Raw genomic sequence first — 22,617 nt, 5'->3', positions numbered from 1 at the left:
TTTGCCATGTGAATACTTTCCAGACTGTACACCATGCAAAAATTATTTAAAAAATACACTTTTGATTTTATTTTAGGGGGGGAAGCTCAATAATATATATATTTTGCACGGCAAGTGAGCTGACGTCAAATCTGTCATGTGACCCACACATGTGGAAGCGTAACGCATTGTAGTGTAGTGGTTAGCGCGCTGCGCTACGAACCTGGTGACCCGAGTTCGATTCCCGCTCACGGCCACCACCAGTGACGATTATTTTAACTGGTCCTGGGCCTCGCCGAGGTCGAATCAGCCTCCAACGAGTAACTGCTGTGGTGTGTGAACATCGCCACTGGGGGGACAAAGGCGGCCGGGCGTGCTGCTGTCACCTACCCCCTCGTAACTGTATATAGAGGAAATTATTTTGATCAGTGAGCGAGGAACATGGTGGGTGCAGATTGGCCCCGAGCAGTGCAAGATGTCCGAATACCACGGATGTGTGCACAATTGGTACAAATTGTATGCTAAATTGGTACTAAATAGGAAGTGCGACAATGTAATTTTTAAGTTGGAGTTTAAATGGCACCAGTGTCATTGTGGTGATTAGGTGGAGAAATTACCATGGCCTAATGGATTGCATTGACAGATCCAGGCCCTGTCATTGTAAATAAAGAGACGTAAAATACTTTTGGTACTCTCAATTCTTGTATTTACTGATCAATCAACAAAGTCATAGTTATCCAACAGTTGTACTTGTATGAGACACTCTCCAGTTGCAAAAGTCATATGCCTGGGGTATAAAATCCCCCAAAAGTTACACATCAAAAAGCAAAGACAAAAACAAGAAATGGTAGATACATTTAAATTAGTATTTTTTTCCATTTAGATTGACAAAAAATGGTTTGACTTTAGATGCAGTAAATAACTACCTTGCACTTTTACAAAGAATATAAAAATACTAAATTCTTGATATTTTTCAAAAAGTAAAATACAGGTGATGCACATCAGAGCACAGATTTGATCCTTTTCTTTTTTCACTGCTGGATCTTGTTGTAACTTGCACCTCATATTCTCCTCTTCTGGGTGCTAATGTAAAGGACTGTTAACACACAACATGCAATACATAACAAAATGATCGTTAAAAAACATTTTTGTTTAACCAGATGAAAACTGATTTGCAAAAATGACCTGGAGAATTCTGCTGCCAGCAGAGATGATGATTGCTGTTGACACTGTAATAAGTAATTAAAAAATTTGGACCCTGACACCTGCAACTAACGGCCTACTCTTGCGAATGATGTGAGATCTTTTAACGTCCACTGTGAAATAGATGGCGCATATTGTGCTCATTACACCCACAGTAATAATCAGTGTAGTCGCTGGATTAAAACCTGAGCCTCTGCAAAAAAAGCAGCGAACATACTACCGCTTGACCATATATCACCGCCAAAAATTTAAATAGCATAGACAATGTATTGTTAATTGTCCTTTACATGAATTGGTAATTAATTAGACCAACGAATGCAATAACAAAATAGATAAGCAGAGAAAATGTATATATATATGTCAAAAAATATATAATTATTTCTTACACAACCAATCGGCCTTATGGCAGTGCATCATTTCAGCAACAAAAGAAAACTCTTAACTGGTTTCGACAGTGTCTCATCAGCAGTCAAGCTTGTTTGCATCAACACTTATGAACTGCCAGATGTTATAGGCAAGGACTGTCTTTTTAAGATGGGTCCTAGTTCAAAATGTGTATATAATCACACAAAATAGTAATGAGTGTCATTGTGGAGAATATAAATAACATTAATAAGCAGACAATCTCCTTCATATCTGTCTCTCCACGTAACATGTCAGTATTTCTTCCAATCCATTGGTAATTTCTGGAATAGTTCATTAGGATATACAAATTTAAACTATATGTATATGACAATATCTTAATGTGAATCATTGTTTTAAAAGAAGTGCTGCCATGACTCACATCAGCAGCGAGTGATATCTATAATCTGTTTCGGTCCAGGGTCCTCACCAACAGACACTGACCAGAATTGGTAAAGTATGACTTAAAAAAACTCCCATGATTAAATTACCCATGCAAAGGTCTTCATCGAGCAGTGGATTGACATAAGGGTGATGAAAAGTGTGAATTTATTATTTATATCACCAATTCCCACTAGATCTTGACCACTTTTATTGCAATCGAAACGTCATAGTTTTTTGCTATTTTTTGTTATTTTCTTTGAACCTATCTACGTGACTTTACCAAAAAACCCAAGAATATCAATTCCTACTACTTTGGCCAATTTACAATTTAAGTTAATAAAACTGCTTCCAACAGCATGTATAGCAGGTCAACGTCTCCTTTCTAATAATACACATGAGGTATAAAATAATGTGATCACATCGGCTAAACAAAAAACAATTAAGTAAACTGACCATTGTTTCCTCTGATGAAGGCATCACCATATTTGTTCTTTAGTTGTCCATTCACATACTCTTCCGTTTGCTCCAGGGCGATGTTCATGTAGCCATCAAGGCAGGCCAGAACCCCTAGAAACGACAGTTTCACCACATGCACCTCAGGCCAAATATACTTCTTACAAACACATGCAGTACATTTCAAACAAGTATGCACTTATAATTGATGAGTATTTAGTTGTATAATGTGCATCTAATCACGGAGATAACTTAGTAATTAGTATTTCAGTGTTCATGGTAATTTGACATAAAACCGACATATATAAAAGATACATATACAGTATGAAGTGAATCTTTGATCTATTATTCAGGGGACAGGAAACACTCAACATTAGCTCTGGGAAAATGTTGGCATTTTAGATCAAATGTTGTTGAAATATGTATTATAAACAAAATTATAGAAATAAGCGAGTAATGCCAGGAGTAAGTCTATTCATGTTATGAAATAAAAGAACGTTTTCGTCCATTAGCTGATGGGTCTCCTAGATAAATGTTAACCCACAATATTTGCTAAGCAGGCAAACTGTCCTATTTACAACATTCTGATTCTCATCAGCAGTCACGTGCTCGTCACGCCTTTGCTTACTATTGTACTTTTAATATATAACGAGCAATATAGAGCACCTGAGAAGGCAATACAAAAAATAATTAACAAACAAAACACATTGAGTGTATTCAACTGTGAAAGTTAATAAAATACCTTAACAGTTTGCTTAATGAGGAAAAAAGATTAGGCTTTAAAATGTCTGCCAATAACACAGGTGTTAAGATGTTCAAACACTAAATAGACAACTATTGCAAGTCATTACGTCTATTAATGCTCTGATATTTTCACTGCCTTATGCTGTTCACCTTTTGGTGTTCCCTGGTCTAACAAAGGCGAGACAATGCCATAAAGAAGGCTGTCTCTGGCATAGGCCAATCAGTTTCAAAGACAATGATATATTATCAGAACATGTTTGTGTGGATCGTGTCCCCTTGTTGCCTTAGAATAGGTGTCTATTTGGTGTTTGAACACCTTAACACATGTTTTATTGTCAGACAGGGTAAAGTCTATTCTCTTTTCATTATTTTGCTACTAGAAAAAAAGTTCCCAAATGTAAATCATCAAATGCCTAGTTTGCAATACTCCATGTTAAATGTAATCGTTTTAATCTGAGTTCAATGCATTTATGCCAATTTCTATAACATAGGTATGTTTAAAATGTAAGGGCATTAAGTGAAGTGTTACCTCTGTAATCCACCCCTGAGTTGAGTTTCACCACCACAGGGCGACCGATGATCTGCTTCAGAAAATCGCTTGGGGTTTGTTTCCGCAAACTCATTGTGGTCAGAAGTCTTGGTAGGTTCTGAAATGAATGGTAAACAAAAAGAAAACATAGAAAATATGTATTTATCAAAGCAGTGTACTTGTTAATATGAATATATATGCATTCTGTGAAGAATCTTTGCATAAGCAAAGTTAACTTTCTGCACACTGACCAGATTAGAAAGCTAAACAGAGTTAACAGCCAACTAAGAGCCCACATGAGTAGTAGGAAGGCTCAGCTGTGAAGATGGAAGGTTGAGAGTCCTGACAGACATTGAGTGGCCTAATAGCAAGATAACTTACTGGGATCATTTGGTGGTCCATTTCGGAAAGATCAAAGAGGAAGCGGAGTGATGCATGGGAACAATGTTTTTCTATCGGTAAAGTCACGTAATAATACAAATAAAACAGAATGAAATCTGTCGGGGAGACACACCTGGTCTTCACCTGAGGACGGCTGCTTGCGTTGTGGCCGAAACGTCGTGAGAATTGTTTTATTATGTTTTATTTTTATTATTTCCCTTCACGAAAGCTTTAAATCGAAATTTAATGTTTTTCTACTCTGCAAAAACTAAATATTCACCAGCTCATGCGGAGTACAAATTGGTGAATCAAACAAGAATGCAATGTCACTTTCATTTTTATACATATATATATAAAATAACTGTGAAACCAAACAAGAGTTGTTTTACAAGATATGGTAACAGAATACCGATTTGTGTTCATGCAAAAATAGACGTGTCTAATTTATTTTTTCAGAAATCACCAAGTAAAATTGTTGTGTAACTCATTTGTTCTTAATGTCATGCAGGGAGATGGTGGAGGTTATGGGCGATAATGGTGTTGTCAAACAGCCATTGGCACTCCTCAAAGTGCAATTAACCTGGCACAAGCGCAGTGATGAATACACCACCACCTCGTGGCAAATGGTAGCAGCTGTGCATGTATTTATGCTTGCAATTGCCAACAACCACAGTTCACCACGAAGTGGCGGTGGCGTCACTACGGCGCTTGTACTTTGAGGCCACGTGAAGTATCGAATACCCGCTGACAGGTCACGGAATAGACCCAAGTGCCATGGGTTGACTGACTGAGATGACTGGCGAAGCACTAATTGTGCTCCCCACTTTGCTAAATCTTTGCGTTTTAGCCGGCCAGCGCTGTTGTGAGCATCGCTCCTCTATACTCCGTTGTGAATGTACATTATGGTAGTTTATCTACATGCGATTTATTGTACATTTACCAAACATGTGTATTTTTCCTGTTTATGTGCGTGCAAACGTATGCTTTTACAATATACAATATATTGTTAATATGTAGGAACATAAAATACAGGTCTTTGTCTATGTTTCAAGGTCAATTTAGTTTTGTGAAAGTGTAATATATATGTGCATGTTAAATGAATAATATTTTACACGCATGAATATATCTCCGTATAGTGTGTATAAGTATATCGGCAGTGTGAGGTAAATAGTGAGTTTGGCGAGTGGTGAGTGTAGTGTTTACGGAGTAATGCAGACGATTCCTGTAGGAATTTGATTCCATTTGTTCTCTCCGGGTAATTCCATTTCAAAATCTTCATTCGGGTGTGATTATAGCAAGGTTCGTATGCCACCTAGTGGAAATAGTTGGAAGCGCCACTATACTATTCATTTAGAGTAGTAACAACAATTGAATAGCGATTATTTTACAGCCTACGATTCGTCCGTGAAAAAAAAAAGTATGCATCGCCATTAAATTCCTGCACCTTCATTCAAATGAATGTAATTATATTGAAAATAGCAGTGCTCCGTTGCCACGAAAAAGACAAGCTTTGACAATTTCACATAGTACATACTGTATATTGAATGTAATGACGCATCCAGTCATCGATTCAAAATGATTACAGGCATGAAATCGTTCACGTGGGTAAGAATATTTACATTTAGACAAATTTAGTTAAAACCGTGCAAAATAACAATCGAGAAGTAACACGAAATTGATTCTTGAATAATATTGTGACCGCAAATTGTGATTCCACAATTCAAAGATCCCAATATCATGGTAATTACAATGATCACATTTCAATGCTGAATTGGAAATCGTGAGAATCTCCCAGCACTATAAGTGGAGCGTATTGAGTGTATTGTTAGTATAGTGTGTGTATTGTGATTAGACCGAGTGTATAGTGAATGTGTGTTGTATATAATAAGTGTATTTAGTTTCGTGTGTGGTGGTCATGTGTCGAGTATCGTGAGTATGTTTTACTGTATTGCTAGTATTTGTGAGTGTACTGTATTGCGAGTATAGTGTATTGAGTACTGTACACGATTTAGTTAGCACGTGTTGAGTAGTGAGTGTGTTGTGATTACAGTGTGTCGTGAATTGAACACAGTAAGTGTATAGTGAGTACGATGTGCAGTGAGCTTGTGTTGAGTATTGTGAGTATCGCAAGTGTATTGTGAATAGCGAGTATATTGCATGTGTGTTGAACTTCTTTCACACCGCACGTAGCCAACCGTGCTAATCGGAGGTGCGGAGTGTAGTGATTGCATTGTGAGTATAGTAAGTGCGTAGTGAGCGTGTTGAGTATATTTAGTATATTGCGAGTGGAGTGAGTGCATTGTGAGTGTATTGTAAGTATACTGAGTATGGTGGGTGTATTATGAGTATTGAGCACGTGTTGAATATAATGAGTGTTGAATATAGTGAGTGTATTGAATAGTGAGTGCAGTAAGCGTGTGTTGAGTAGTGAGTATACTGTGTGCATTGTGAATATCGTGAGTACAATAGACTGTGGAGAGAGCGTGTTTGGCATAGTGTGCATTGCGAGTACGAATAATGAGTGTATTTAATGTATTCTGAGTATAGTCAGTATACTGTCAGTAGAGTGGGTTATTGTCAGTAAAGTGTGGATGAGCAATGAGCATGTGTTGAGTACAGTGAGTGCATTGAGTACAGTGCGTGTATTGCGAGTACAGTGCGTGTATTGTGAGCACAGTGCGTGTATTGTGAGCGTGTGTTGAGTAAAGCGACATTAGTGCGAGTATATATCGAGTGCATTGTGATTATAGAGTACGACTGAGTGTGTTGCGAGCACAGCTGAGTGTATTGTGAGTACAGCGAGTGGCAAAGCCTCACTTCGTCGCGATGTCGGGGCCTGCGGATGGCGGGGATGGCGGGGACGGTGCGCGACGAGGCTCACGGGGGGCGACGGGGGGGAGGGCGGAGCGCGATTTTTAAATCGTCCACCCAACGGTAAGCCCAGGGGGAGGGGCTTCGCGCTCTGTGCTGTGACTCCTCCCCCCCCTGTGACAACGCGAGCGTCATCACTGGCGAGGTGAACAAAACTTGATTTGAAGCTTTCGTGACTGCAGGAATCACGTAGAAAGAAAATACATTAAGTAGAATACGACGTTTCGATTGCAACACAAGCAATCGTCATCAGGTAGAACTACATTTGAGAGAGAGACAAAACACAGACACGGAGACACACAGACAGACACACAAGCAGAGAGAGACAACAGAGAGACAGAGAGAGACACACAGAGACCCAATGCCTCTGTGTCGTGGCATTAAATAGAGAGAGAGGGGGGGGGCAAAGGGAGAGGCATTGGGTCTCTGTGTGTCTATGTTGTGTGTCTCTCTCTGTGTTGTCTGTGCTGTCTCTCTCTGTGTTGTCTCTCTCTACTTGTGAATCTGTCTGTGTGTCTCCGTGTCTGTATTTTGTCTCTCTCAAATTTAGTTATACCTGATGACGGTTGCTTGTGTTGCAATCGAAACGTCGTATTCTATTATTTAATTTATTTTATTCTACGTGACTTTGCCGAAAGAACCGGAGAGTGACCAAACCTCTCAACCCCTTATCAGTGCCCCATCTTATTACACACCAATTCAGACCTTATTGGTCAACCCGAGCTCCTTTATAAATCTCAACGTTCATCCTATACACTACACTATACACTATACTATAAACCTGCCAACCCCTTATCAGTGTCTACCATATTACAGACTAATTCAGACCTTGTTGGTCACCCCGTTCCCATTTATAGGGAGAAACACAAACAAATAGACAAAAAACATGTTTTTGTCCATATTGAAACGGCTGTACGCTGTATGGACCTGAAAACTCAACATCCCTGCACAAGAATACGGGTTAAACCGTGTATGGGTTGACAGCTATGGGTGACGAATGGTCAAACAAACAGAGGGGGAGGCATCAGCGAAACGACGCGGGGAGACATGGATTTAAAAAAAAGAGGAAATATGAAAAGAAGTCTGCTTCACCGTCGGAATAACTAAGTTGGACTGTCCTGAAATTAGAGGGTTTGTAAATGAGGGAAACAGTCATTCAAGCGCGCCATCATAGCGCTCCAGTGATCTCACCTAATTTGGGGAGTATATATTGCTGTACAAATGTTTTTGTTAGTTATCGTAAGGATTTTGTTATATTATATCCGACGTAGCACTGCAAGGCAGAGAGCAGTGACTATTTTTGCCCCTTTCCACGTGACAAACCGCTGGGGACCACTCCAGCATCAATGGTAACAAAACTCATCCGCCTGCATAGACATACATAGGCCAGTGACCACAGCTAGCGAGTGACGACTCTTTCCAGACTATTTTTGTGGCAGAATTTCAATCAAAATTCTCCACTATCATGGAACCCCCAGAAAGTCCCCACTGCTGGTTGAAGGCCTCCTGCGATGCAACAATCAATTTCCTACGATGCAAGCATCCAACTGACCTGATTGCTCCATCTTGACAGTCAGCATTCTCACGGGCCTATTCTCTACTTTGGCTGCTATTCATTCACGAGTGTTCTTCATCAGTGATCATCCCTTCAACCAATATGTTACATGTTTTATAATGTCTATTTGCATATTTTCCCTGATCCATGCGTTCCTTATTCTGTTTTAGTGTAATTCCAGACATGCATTTCTGCATGCATTTTGTGTATTAAACTGACTAGACTCATTATTCTGAGTATCCACTGGTAGAATGTCAATTGGCATGAAGAGCATGTTGATATAACGTCCAAAACTGAATTGGAGAAAAATATAAACATAAATGCAGAATGTCAATCATCTCAGATTTGCTCATTATTATAATAACAAATGACAATGAATTAGAGGAAATAATTTAATAACTTGATTTTTAAAAGTCTGCAAACAGTGCCATAGCAAGGGTTGGCATGGGCCATGCTGCAAGGAATTAAATGAGAGAAAGAGAACAAATGCAAATTAGAGGTGGCCTCTTGATTCGTTAATAAAGTAAGTGGGCTTGGGAAGGCCGTGTCACTATAATATAGATGATGGGTGATGGATGATATCACAGCCCTGCATAAAATAAATGCATGAACGTTAAGGTTCCATCTCTGTGTGAGCCAACCTTGCCTCCAAATAATTGTATTTGTGGTATGCAACACTATATTGTACATGAATTTGACCATTTTAAGCCACCCTATTGAGATTCTACTTGATTTTAATGACAGTATATTTTGGCCTATGCCACCGCACAACCTGACCGTTCTAATTGCACCACCAGGGCAAATCTTTTCTAATGAGACAGGCTCAAAAGCGAACGAATACATTTTGCGGATTTTACAAAATGAAGGTCAAAATTATAATTTGTTCATATAAAGAGATGTATTTCCCCCCCCCCCCCCCGAGCATTAAAAGGTTATTCTAACTCTAAAGAGTGCAGATAGCAGATGCATATTCATCTAGAAATAGGCATAATCGTCAAGTCATGGTGTATCCACTGCTCCTGACAATGTACATATACATTTGATAAGAAGCTCATGGGTTTTTAATTATTCAAGCCAGTTTTGTCTCCCTTTTGAATAGATGAATAATTTAGGTGTCAATCACAAACAAGATACTCATTTTCTGTGGATACATTATTAAATATGTATCACTGGGTTTGTTCCAACTGCTGGTCCCACTTCTTTAATGATGGTGCAAGAATAGATTTCCCCTTGTCATACTTCTACTTCTTCTAGTACGACATGTGGAATTTCCTTGTCTTCATTTGGAACATTGTTGATTCCTAGGATACGGTATATGGATTTGTTTTGCTATAGATATCTGTATAAGTCTTCCGCAAACCATAAGATTATGTTTTTGTCATGTTATGTTTCCATCTTTTTCCCCTGAGGGTTAAGAATTACCCATCATAAACCAAAACTTTTCTGAATGTTCAGATGCTGTCTTTCCGACAGACCTGGTCCGACAGACCTATTCTTCACCTGCGTTGTGGCCGAAACGTCGTGAGAATTATTTTATTATGTTTTATTTTTATTATTTTATTATTTCCCTTTTACGTGACTTTACCGAAAGAACCAAGAAGATGAATCCCTGCAGTCACGAAAGCTTTAAATCGAAAAAAATCATGTATTTTGTCATGTCAGATAACTTATTTGTTTGCTTTTTAGCTTGCTTTACATATTTACTTTGCTCTCCACTTTAAGCAGTCCTTTACTATGAAGGTTATTGTGTAGTGCACATCGATTGTGTTTAGCCTCAAAAATAACTCCTGTCATGTGCGTTGCCATGGAGGGTGCTATGGGCAGACTAAAGTCTGGTTTCATAATCAACGTTTTTGGGTTTAGATCGCGTTATTTATAAATGTGTCGTAACCCTCCACCACCCGACACGGCCAATCAGTAAAAAAGTGTCACGTTGACAAAAGACAAATAGTTCACTGCATTAGCCCACCGGTGTGTTGAAGCATGAAACCACAACATTTACAATTTGAGTACGTTTCACGCTTCAACACACCGGTGGGCTAAAGCAGTGAACTATTTGTCTTTTGTCAACGTGACACTTTTTTACTGATTGGCCGTGTCGGGTGCTGGAGGGTTACGCCACATTTATAAATAACGCGATCTAAACCCAAAAACGTTGATTATGAATAATATTGGTCGCGAAAGCCTACGTGTTAAACTAAAGTCTGGTTTATCCTCAAAATAACTTTTTCACAGGTACATGCAGATAATTTTATACATTTGCCAGAATTTACGGGTAATACCTCTTATTTGAAAATATTATTGTATTATTGATCTCATTTATCACTCGTTTATCCTGGGTGTGCGTCTTGTCTGGAAATAAACACAGGCGATAGGATGAATTTGCTTTGTAATTCCACGTATCCAAAAAACCGCAGAATTAGCCAACTACAGTGAATATAAAATATATTCTTAAAACTGAAGTGACAATTCCTGGACAAAACAAACATCACAATCTGGTCATCAGCAGAATTATCATCATTATCCACATCGCATCATCTTCCAACAATAATTCGTCAATCATTAACATCAGCTGCAAGGTCATAAACAGCATGATTATGATGGACATCCATCCATCATCATCAGCAGCATTATTAACCGTGTACACACTACAGAAATTTGGTGAATTGTCATGATTAAATGTCTTGTTTGATCTAGCGTGTTCTTGGTATTTTTAATCGGATGTGCGAATCTCACATTTACATCGTACCGTATTTACATAAAATGTGCGCACATCGAAAATAATTCTCACACGCACAATTCAACAATGCTTGTTTTTGGTTAGCATAATAATAATAAAGGTGGTACCCAACATGCCTCGACACGCAACAACGTAAACTACTCGAGAGAAAAGCCACGCGCCTCGCTGACCAGCAGCAACATTGCTGTGACGAACAACACAGACCAGAATGGGAGTATACACTTTCAAGTGAGACAAACGGTGGAAAAAAACCAAACAAACGGAACAAAGTTTGTTTTAAAATCTGGTTTTGTTTTCCAATCCTCTTCCAGAATCGCGACAATCCCATCCCATCTTCTTGGTTCTTTCAGTAAAGTCACGTAGAATGAAAAAAATAAAATAATAAAAATAAAACATAATAAAATAATTTTCACGACGTTTCGGCCACAACGCAAGCAGCCGTCCTCAGGTGGAGAACAGGTCTGTCGAGAATACAGACTCTGTCTTCTCGACAGACCTGTTCTACGTGACTTTACCGAAAGATCCAAGAAGATGAATCCCTGCAGTCACGAAAGCTTTAAATCGAAATCCCATCCCAGTGATGGCGATGGGCGTGGTCAATACTCGCGGTGGCTCCTCCCCCCCCGCCCCCAGGCACCGCCCCCCGCCCCCAGGCACCGCCCCCCACCACCCCCTCGTGGCGGCAGCGAGGCAGAGGAACGATCCCCCCGTGTGGCGGCGTCTCTTCGCCCAGCGTCCGTCCTCCGGGGATCCTTTTGGCGCTTTTTACTCCGGCAACCGCAGTCTCTCTCCGCCTTCGTCTCTCCTTCGCCGACGTCTCTTGACGAGGGCTCGTCGGCGAGACGTCTCGGCTGGCGCCCGGCGCCGCCGATGGAGCGGGCCTAGGCCGCCGCATGGAGTGGAAACTTCGGCCGAGAATAAGAATCTTTCACCCACAACTTTACTCCAGCATCGGAGGCACAGGCAGGACGCACAGATTACACGGGCACAGGCAAGCAGGGGGGTTGTTGGTGCTGGCTACACACACACAGACAACACACACACAGACTGCCCGGTCTCGCAGGGAGGCGCGGGCACTCGAGGAGGGGGTCTCCATCACGGCGCCACAACTTTCAACAGAAGGACCACGTTGCTCTCTCACTCTGTTGTTGTTTTTGTTGTTGGTCCTGTACGTGTTGCTTTAGTTGTTAGCCCTGTAATTTGTACTTTTTCTTGACGTTTTGGGGTCTTATCGTGCCCGCGCGCCGCTCTTGTTTCGTTATTGTTTCTGTGCGTGTCACTGGGGAGACAAAGACGGCCGGGCGTGGTGTTGCCCCCCCTCACCACACCACCACCCTCGTGTGCCACAGTGCCGGCCTTGATAGGTGCTCGCTAACCCCACTTGCCCCCCACAGTCTGTTACGGGGGGGGGGGTCTTTGTTGTTTTCTGTGGCGGCTTTGGTGGTGGTGGTGGGTCCCGTTGCGTTCTCGTCCGTCTCTTGATGCTTATTTTGGTTCTTCCCTTTGTCGCTATTTTAGTTTCTTCTGCTTTTGCTGACGTTGCTTTCTTCATCTTCTTCTTCTGTGGTCACCGCTGCTGTTGCCTCTACGACGCTTCGGTGTTTATTGTTGCTCTGTAAACTTTGTTGCTTTGCAAGCCCCCGTGCGCGGTCTTTGTTCTGGTGTTATTGTTGTTGTGGCTTTACAGACACTTTTTTTTAAATTAAAATTTAATTAATAGCAAATGTTATTGCTTCCGTTGTAATCACAGTTTTGTTTGTCGGAGTTTGTGTTCTTATAGTTAAGTCGTTTTGTGTCGCCTGCTGGAGGCGTCTGGGCCTGGCTTCTTGGGCAGCTGGTTTTTTCGGCTTAATTACAGCTCCTAGAATACGAGCCGACGTTAAGATTTTATTGTTTAGAGCAGTGGCCACCACGATAACATTCCAGATCTCACGCGTCGATTGTGTGGATCGTGTCGGCGTGTTTCTGCTGATGTCCTCTGGTGAGTGACGACGACTTTATCTCCAGGTGATATGAGACTTGTCAACAAGTGAAGCGAATGTGTTCAAGTACCCAAGTACAAAACGTACAATGAGCAAGTCGTTCGTAACTTGTCACAACGGTACAGCAATATCTTCTTGGTTCTTTCGGTAAAGTCACGTAGAAGGGAAATAATAAAACATACAATAATCATATAATAACATTCTCACGACGTTTCGGCCACAACACAAGCAGCCGTCCTCAGGTAAAAACAGAGCTGTCTGAAAGACAGCGCTCCAATGTGACTTTACCGAAAGAACCAAGAAGATGAATCCCTGCAGGTACAGCAATATTTTAAAGTTCTTTGTCACTCCACTGTTGGATTAAAGCCTCTTCACGGCATTTCGATCATGAGGTTTCATGACCCCAAATTCACTGCTGGTTGTTAAAGGATGTTAGCTCTGGCCCGGAATCGAACTCGGAACGCCAGGTTAAAGAGTGCAAATCGCTGACCACAATCGATTATCCACGGCGTGTTTGTCTTGATTATGTTATGGTAATTCAGACTTGAACATAAAGGTTTATATCTCTTCATATGTTTTTGCTTTACCCAAAAATACAGCACTTATATAAAGTACCTTTCCAGAAGGTGCCTGTGACTATAAACTATCATCTCTGGCTTGGTGTAGTCAGCACAATATATTCAACAACATACTAAATATTGACTTAAAGCTGTCGTGACTGCAGTCATTCATATTCTTTGTGGTTCTTTCGGTAAAGTCACGTTTCGATCACAACACAAGCAATCGTCATCAGGACGTCCTGATGACGATCGCTTGTGTTGTGATCGAAACGTCTAAGTTATTTGTTTATTTTATAATTTGTATTAATTTGTAGCTATCTTACGTGACTTTACCAAAAGACACAAACAATATCAACAACATACTGTTGAACGATGTCCCTGTGGTGCATATAATGCATTGTTTATATACGGATTGGTCATGCATAGAAAAGTCATGTGAGCCAGAATAAATACTATCACTGAACCGTGATTTTGGTTGTTGCCAATAGTGATGTCTACGAAGTTTCGTAGGACAAGCTACAGACAAGCCAAATTCCCAAATGAATTGCCTCATCTCTCCAACATGCACGCGAGGGAGATTAGGCGAAGTGTTCTGCTGTCTTCGGTACCATAGTCCACTTTCTTTGAATTGTAAACGCTTTCTTTAATGCCCAGTTATGGTACAATTATACTGTCATCATATCGTGAGACGCTCAGTGAAGAAGCATATAACATCACGCCAGGGAACGGCCTCGGAAGTTAATGCCACAGCACTGCTTTTGAATTCCCTTTTAAAAAAAGCCCCTCTTGTAGCAAACAATACAAAAGCCATCTTTATGACGATGAAACGTATTGAATGACAAACGCAGAATAGTAGTCTGAAGGACTTGAACATTTAAAAATGAACTTTCCACTTTACTTTTTGTTGTCATTAATCACTTGGTTGAGACCAGCAAGTCACTGCTTAAAAACGCAGTTGCCAAGATTCCAACCCACGATTGGAGTGGTTGCTGGCTCAGTGTCCTGTCGAGAGGATGTTTGTTAACCCCTAATCCGTCTGGCCACTGCTGTGTAACAGTATTCGTCTGTTTACTGCGACTGGTAGGCACAATACACATCCACACTTAAGTGGCCGGGATACCCAACACTGCAAGACGACACAACTGTTAATGAATCTGGAGTCTCGTCTGAGAGTGATCATGTTCTTTTAACGAAAAGGTTGACATTGTGGACAAACGTATTCTTTTTTAAAACTTTCGAACGAAAGCTAAACGTCTGTAATGCTCTGTCCATATGTAACAGGGGTATGGTAACTTGTAAAAATGTTGCAGTATGAGACAACTTTCATATAAAGTTGTGTTGATATTACTGAAGCACAAATGCTTCATTTTTCCGGTAATGGTTTGTGAGTCAGATAGAGTCATCGTCCATGTTGTGCAGTGTCTGTCGTGTTTGGTTATTTTAATGTATGGACGCCACTCATCGTGCTACGTGTGGCATGTGACACAGTGTATAGGGCACTCCAGAAAGCACAGGGACGAAGCACTCAAGGTGAATAGACCTTGGGTAATTTTAGTTGCCCAGAGGGAACTACTAAATACTTAAAATAATTGACAGCCCTTGCCAATCCGATGTTGAAGGCATCCCAACACTATCGGCCATGGGGATTGTTTGTACCATGCTTCACCATGGCTGGTCTGTGCAAGTTGGTAAAGTGGGAGAATCAGGAACGGTTCGGACACGATTCTTCAGTAATGTTTGCCATGGCTTGTATGAGCTCAGGTTACAGGAGTTTATGAATTCGTTCCATGACCCTGCTTCCCTGTCATGGATAACAACAGCTTAACTGTACTGTATTTTTCTTTTTATTCTAATTTATAGGGTGCTTTTTTATATTGCCTCAATGTTTAACTCTTGTCAGAGCGATATAGCATCCATAAATATATTTTTGGCTTTAATCCAGTTGTACTAGGTGGTTTTGCTAACTCCTATAAATATTGTACTGATTCTGCTCTTGGAACGTAACGTTTTAATAGTGATAAAAAGATACACACTGCAAATGCTTAAAAAAAGTTAGATTTGACCTGGTTATTTTTTTTATCCTAAGCTTTTTACAAATGATGTAGTGTGTAGGAGACATCTGCCTGTGCTTGTTATCAAATAGGTCTGCTGTAGAACACTTTCACATTTCAATTCAAAACTTTTTATTTGTAAACTTTCTTAGAATGGCCCAGTTTTCGCAGGGTCTAAAATGGAAGGTGGAATTTCCAAATACAGTGAGCCGGATTTCGAATAGCTGCCATAGGTCGGCTAAATAACATCGAGTGGAAGCAGTTCTTGCCTCCCCCCACTTCCACTATGCTCGCCATGTGTTGCCAGTGTCTTGTATCTCCCTTCAAAGCAGCTATGTTTGTGATATCGTGTCGACTTTCAAGCTTCGATTTTAGTTGGAATTTATTATTTTATTGAAGTCGGGTGGTCGTGTGTATTGTTTGCTTCAGGATACTATTTGGTTTACGACGTGGATGGCAACACAATACAACGAGTTGGCCTGTGGCCGAAATTGCAGCACTAAAGGAATGCTGCCTGCTGCACTTACTTATTGTATCCTATTACCTTAAATCAAAAGGGAATTTTGTAGGCCCCGCCTTTTCCTCTTTCGGCCCAATGTCCTCTTTTGGTTCCGTGCCTTTTCTTTTTAGGCCCTGCCCCTTATTCTTTAGGCCCCTGGCCCCTCCTCTTTCTGTTTACCTCCCCCCCCCCCTGTCAAGGGGTTGGGCCTGTTTGGAGAGGGGGGGACTGCAGGTATGGCTGGAGAAACTTTACAAGTGCTCTATATAGCCACACCATATTGCCCAAATAAATAAACTATAAACTAAACTTTTTTTATTTTACTAGGTAAGGCCTACTGGTCTATATAGCTCTTTTTCATAAGCGTCCTGGCTACAAATGATAGCTAAACAAAATGCTTATTACCTGGAAATGCATAGCAGCCAAATACTCAAAATGCATATTGATTCTAAATGTGGAGGGAAAAACTGGAGGACCCGGAGAAAAATCCAAGCGACCACGGGGAGAGACACATGCACATCCAAATATACAAGCGTCGGGGTCGGGATCGGGATCGAACCCAAAACTTGTACACCAGGCGAGGAGTTAACATCTCACCACAATTGTTTTACCACATTTTTGAAAATTTTAATTACAATAAATAGATGTTTCTAATAATAGGTATCATGCAGAGTGTTGTTCGTATTGGTTTCATTATTGTAGCAGCTAGCCAGACCAGTGCTGCCTAAGTCTGGCTTGCCAATGTTTTACTGTGCAAGTCAGTCAATCTCTCTGCCCTGAAGAAGACATATTGCCCAAAAATTACGTATTTTAGTTGCAAGGCAGTACTGTTGAAATATAGGTTTATGCTTGTGCATTACTGCCAAAACAGTCCCTTTGTATCTTGTAATGAGTGGTTTGTTAGGAATGTTTCTTCGGACATCTTACGTACGATAGTTACTGTTTTAGAATCGAGGGAAGCTATTTTTTTATCATCCTCATATCCATGAATACTGTTATCCACTGCAACCAAGGGGTCTACATTTTCACGGTATCTATACATCCTTTAGGATTTGCTAAAAAAACTGCCAATGCCTAACATTCCATGACAACCGCAGCATTGTAGATGTATTGGAGTTTGTGTTATTTAAGGGCCGCTGGTGACGTGTATCCCCTCTTATGCAGCAGTCCCACAGTCACTGAACAAACCGTGCAAATGGGCAGAACCCGGTTTTTCTCGGCAGCCTTAACCATGCCAATTGCGCTGTAGCCAAACCATGCGGTCTGGTTTTACTCGGCCACGTACCATTGCTTGTCCAATGATGTTACTCATTTTCGCTGGGATTTTCTTAAACTTTTGACTTCACAAGGTCAGTGCTCGAGGCACGTGCCATCAATAGTGTCTTACATAAGTCAACTGCAGAGCCATGTAAAAAAAGAAATATATTAGCTTGGGATAGTGTAGGCTAATCCAAACATGCATTAAACCTTGTTAAAATCGTTTAAAATTTATGATTACTTCCTTCCGGCCTCAGGATAGGAATGGGGAGGGGGCCTGGGGGACAGGGATGGGGGCCGAGCACATGAAGCTGTGCTTCGGGTCAGATTGTTTTCATGCTTTTGGAATTCAGTATGAGACTTAAATGCTTTTAATGTGGGGAAATCATTAAAATAATTACAATCAAAGCAGCTGTTCCCTAGGCACAACGGCTCACTTCCATTAACACTCCTGTGTGTATAAGAGGAGGTGGAGCCGTGAACGTTGTGCTCCGCAGTAAGATTTGTGATGGTCACTTGAGTGTTGTGTTTATGGTGCTTACTTGTCATAATAAACAAGGAATGGGGGCTCTCTCTCATACCTGAACAATGTCCCTACTATGTTACACTCCCTCAACTAATATTCTTCATGTGTGAAAGATATAAGTTGATATCTATATCAAGTTAAGGATAAATACTTACAAAATTCAAGATAGCTCAGGCTGAATAAAAATCCTGGTTTCCTGGTGTGATGTATCAGTTTGTCAATATTAAGTTTTAATTTTCAACATAAATGTCAACCTTTTCAGGTTAATCCACCTTTTGGCAGGTGTGTGTCGCATACGGGGTGAACTAAGGATTGCTGGTGGTAAAGGTGACAACAGCCTTCATATTAGCCCTTCGAACAAGAAGGAAAATACTGATTAGAAATGTAGGTCCATTGATTTCTCAAATCTTTTCATGTTTAATGAGATTAACACGTTTATTTTAAAACATTACAAACTCCAACTCTCCTCAAAGATATGTATATTTAAATTAAAAAACACATGTTTAAAACATTTGCTTTAATCATATTTATTATCATACATCTCATATAACGCATCATCCACAAATTAACTTATCGTGACACAATTTTGAAGATTATTGTGGAAAATAATAATGTAATTAATAAGCTTGCTGTGTTTTATCATTTTGTGAGGATCCAATTATTTAATGACCCATAGGCATCCCAACTTTAGGAATAGTATTTGACTTTTAAACGATTTGCATTTTTATGCTGATAGTGTCACATGCCCCAGTTCTGCAGGCTTTGTTTATGGTCCAAAGAATAAGTGCTATTACTGGGCATGCCTGGGCATGTACCACAGTCCCAAGCATATGGAAAATACAATTGGGTTTAGGAATGAGATCTGTATTGGGATACATTCAAAATAACACAATGATTAGATTTAAACGATATCAACTGTATATAAATATTGGTTTGGAAGACATTTTACATATTTTAAGAATACAAATTAATCTCGATAAAATAGACGAATACCAAATCACTTGGAATTTGCCTGATCCCATCAGAAATCACTAACCAAGTAGACCTAAGCCTTGATCATGCTTGGGTGGGTGACCTCCAATCATAAAACAGGTGTTTTAGGCATATAGGACAGTGCAGAAAAATATAGGCGATGTAGGTCAAGACCGATTAATTATATTACCCCAGATAAACAATGGTTAATAGGTTACATTCCTGACCAAGGGTCCGATATGCAACTTTTTATAGATATAGCAATCCCTCACCAACCACGGGGGTTACATTCCTGGAGTTGGTAAAGTACAGGGAATTACTAAGATCATGGAGGTCTGGGAGTTCTTCTCTAATAATGACCCAGATTGGCAGCGCAGCAGCTCCTCCATCGCTGCCATGTAGGAGGAGTACATAATACTCATATAATACCTTATTTTTATTTATGAAATAATCTTTACCATCTGTATTATTATTAACGCTGTTTTTGATATCCCAATGAAGCTCTTGTATTGCTCATGCGAAATTAATAATGCTGTCGGGAACACATTCCCATATAATGACCGCTTTTAGCGCTAGTTCAATTCACGCTCACTTCTCCAGGAACGCATCTTGAGCACTAAATAAGGTTTGCCTGTATAGTGGCTTTGCAAGAGTGACAGTCTGCCAGAAGGGGGCGATAATTGATATGTATAATCCCAATTAATTACTTTTCAAATTTGCCAAATGTCCTTTTTACAATGTCGGGGAATCTTTAATGTCCATTGTGAAGCAGACGGTGAATATCATTGTCTATTACACCTATGGGTAATAATCAGGGCGACAACTGCATTCGAACTGTGAACTGCTGCAATGAGCAGAAAACGCGCTACTGCTGGGCTCATATCACCACCCGTTAGTGTTAAAACACTACTTTTTATATCGCTTACTGTGGAATGCTCCATATTGGGCTTTTTATAATACTTTTAAACTATATAAGGATTGCGATTTAACTGCTGTAGATATCTTTGTGTACTGCTGTTTTGTTATACTGTTGTGGCTCAATGGATAAGAATACATTATATTTAATTTTGACCGTGGTAGGAACATTTTAACATTTTTGAAAGAGGCAAATATATGGCTTTTGTAATGTTGTTTTGTACTAACTGTAATAGAAAATATTTCCTTCACACCAACTATTTCCAGATGTGTGAATTTAAATTATTGCAAACATTTCATTACAATACAAAAACATTGCGTTATATTTTTTTGGCGAACAAAAAGCATTTTTTTTCGGAATGTTGGATAGGGCATCCTGTCCAGACATTTTTTGTGCTGAGAATGATCATGAAGTGGGAAAAAAATGCGACCCTGAAATGAAATATCAGTTCATATTATAGGAAAGATCATTAGGGAACACTATTATCCTCATTAAAAAATATATGTCTATGCAAGGCCATCAAAATACGTGCATCATATGTTCTTTTAAAATATGAAAGTATAAAAACAATGTACCAACCGATATTTCAAATGAAAATATCTGAATCAGAATATTTATTTATACTGGAGAAATCTGATGAGCGAAAAGCTCGTTCACAGATGTAGGATATCTGGGAAAACAGTAGGACATCTTTGTTCATTCAATATATGATTTAATGAACAAAGTGAGTAAGCTTTAAATGCTTTGCTAAATGTGTTGTTATTTTGGACTTACCCTATTCAAAAGCAGCCAAATTAAGTCACGAGTTTCCAATGTGTTACTGCGTGTGACATAATTTCCCATGTGTCATTGCAAGTGACATAACTTCACAACATGGCGTGTCAAGCCTTTTTATTTTCTATCTCATAGCATTCCGTAGCCTTGCAGACTACTGCTATCCATATGCCTGATGTGAGCACTACCATTATTATTGGAATTATGAAATGCTTACGAGGACAAACATGTTGGAAATCATGTATAACATTTTCATTCTGGCTCATACTTTTGTCAAGTTCTGATGAATTTTTGTTAGCGTTTTGAAGGATATTTGAAAAAACAACAGGGTCATACTGAGATATGCAAAATAACGGCTTATTTGACCTCCTTAATTAGATCAGTGGAGCAGCAGGTACACTAGTCAGTTGCTACATAATGCACTGTTCTAGTTGCAGTCTAAAGTAAGGTTGTTAGAATCGTTTTTTGCATAGTATGTCTATTAAACATCTTTCACACCTTACGTAGTCAACCGTGCTAATCGTAGGTGCGTTATTTATAACATAAAGAAATGTCTTGCAAAAAACATAGTATTTCAACTTCTAACCGATAAATGATAAGAGCTGCTATGGTGTAATGTTCTGGCTCACTGTATTTGGAATCCAGATATCTCTGGTTTGATTATATCTCCCGGCTCAACAGTGGAAACAATGGAGTAAGGTTATTAAATTCCCCTGCCTGTCCACCCATTGAGCATAAATGGGTACACTATAGTTAAGTCGATTGGCGGGTCGTGTGTGTTGGGGTAAATTATGGGTGCGCCCACCGCTTCCAATACGCCTAGTTAGCATTGAAGAGTAGACCAAATACCGATAATTGTTTTTTTACCCTTTTAACTGGCAACAAAACTGACACCTTTTTTTACATGGAGTCGTGTTTGCATTGACCACAATACCTGCGGTCGGAATGCAAACAAAAAACACAACTCTGATAATGTATGCACTGTCCTTGAAATTGATTGGTCCTCACCCGAGACAGCTTTTCTTGGAGCCTAGTCTCGGGTGTGGACCAATCAATTTCAAGGACAGTGCATACATTATCAGAGTTGTGTTTTTTGTTTGCATTCCGACCGCAGGTATTGTGGTCAATGCAAACATGACTCCTTGTAAAAAAGGTGTCAGTTTTGTTGCCAGATAAAAGGGTGAAACAACAATTATCATATTTTGCTACTGGCAAAGGAGGTTCCAATGGTAGACCAAATACCCTCTAGAGCTCCCTCTGCTGGAAGCCTTTCTGCAAAACAGCATTATCAACAAATTTTGGCAATTGATGTATTCACTATTAAAATTCCACTGGAATCGATTACATATTCCTGACTTTTGGAATCAGTCGATTTAAAAAACGGTTATGGGTTTACCGATTATCTTTTCACAACCATAAAAACAACACAATACATTTTTGAAATACAAAAATCCCTAGCCAACCGCGGGGGGTTAGGTTCCGGGAAAATGCCGCGGTAGGCAAATCTTTATGCCAAACATAATTTTTATACTAATTCTGTGCTTTGGGCCATGGTTTATGTAAATATTAATATTTGATACATTTAACATTTTATCTAGGTTTCACAGCCTTAAACTAAAAGTAATTCGTGAAATACAGCTGTGCATTATAAAAGCAAAAAAATCAAAGTGCATCCTCCATACATTTCAAAATCAATTGTCGCGTTATGAAACACTATATTTGTACATCAAAAGATGCAATGAAGTCACATTTTATGCTCCTACCCAGAAAATGAAAATGTTTTCCTCTCATGTAGAATATAAAATGGTTCTGTGCAGGAATCCTGCATACAGCGCTTTG

The 22,617-nt window shown here is 39.8% G+C and overlaps 2 protein-coding genes across 3 annotated transcripts in view; one reads left to right on the top strand and one right to left on the bottom strand.

The window, feature by feature from the left end:
• Positions 1 to 668: 668 nt before the first annotated feature.
• LSM6 (LSM6 homolog, U6 small nuclear RNA and mRNA degradation associated) lies at positions 669 to 6,979 on the bottom strand. Its single transcript, XM_078620966.1, has 4 exons — positions 6,893 to 6,979; positions 3,695 to 3,812; positions 2,422 to 2,535; positions 669 to 1,075 (listed from the first exon to the last, which is right to left on the bottom strand). Exons 2-4 carry the CDS (start codon positions 3,786 to 3,788, stop codon positions 1,041 to 1,043), a joined length of 243 nt encoding a protein of 80 aa, XP_078477092.1. The 5' UTR covers positions 3,789 to 3,812; positions 6,893 to 6,979; the 3' UTR covers positions 669 to 1,040.
• Positions 6,980 to 12,094: 5,115 nt separating this feature from the next.
• LOC144738022 (inactive tyrosine-protein kinase PEAK1-like) overlaps positions 12,095 to 22,617 on the top strand; it is a 28,132-nt gene continuing 17,609 nt past the window's right edge. The window contains exon 1 of one of the 2 annotated variants that reach the window (XM_078620936.1): positions 12,095 to 12,232. The gene's annotated coding sequence lies outside the window, so the exon portion shown is untranslated. The remainder of the gene's footprint in view (positions 12,233 to 22,617) is intronic. The other variant, XM_078620937.1, reaches the window with a different exon arrangement.

The sequence above is a fragment of the Lampetra planeri genome, chromosome 3 (genome assembly GCF_965212315.1).
Source record: "Lampetra planeri chromosome 3, kcLamPlan1.2.h2, whole genome shotgun sequence".
Taxonomy (NCBI): domain Eukaryota; kingdom Metazoa; phylum Chordata; class Hyperoartia; order Petromyzontiformes; family Petromyzontidae; genus Lampetra; species Lampetra planeri.
Note: the sequence above shows the minus strand (reverse complement) of the source record. Positions and strands in the feature narration are given on the sequence as shown.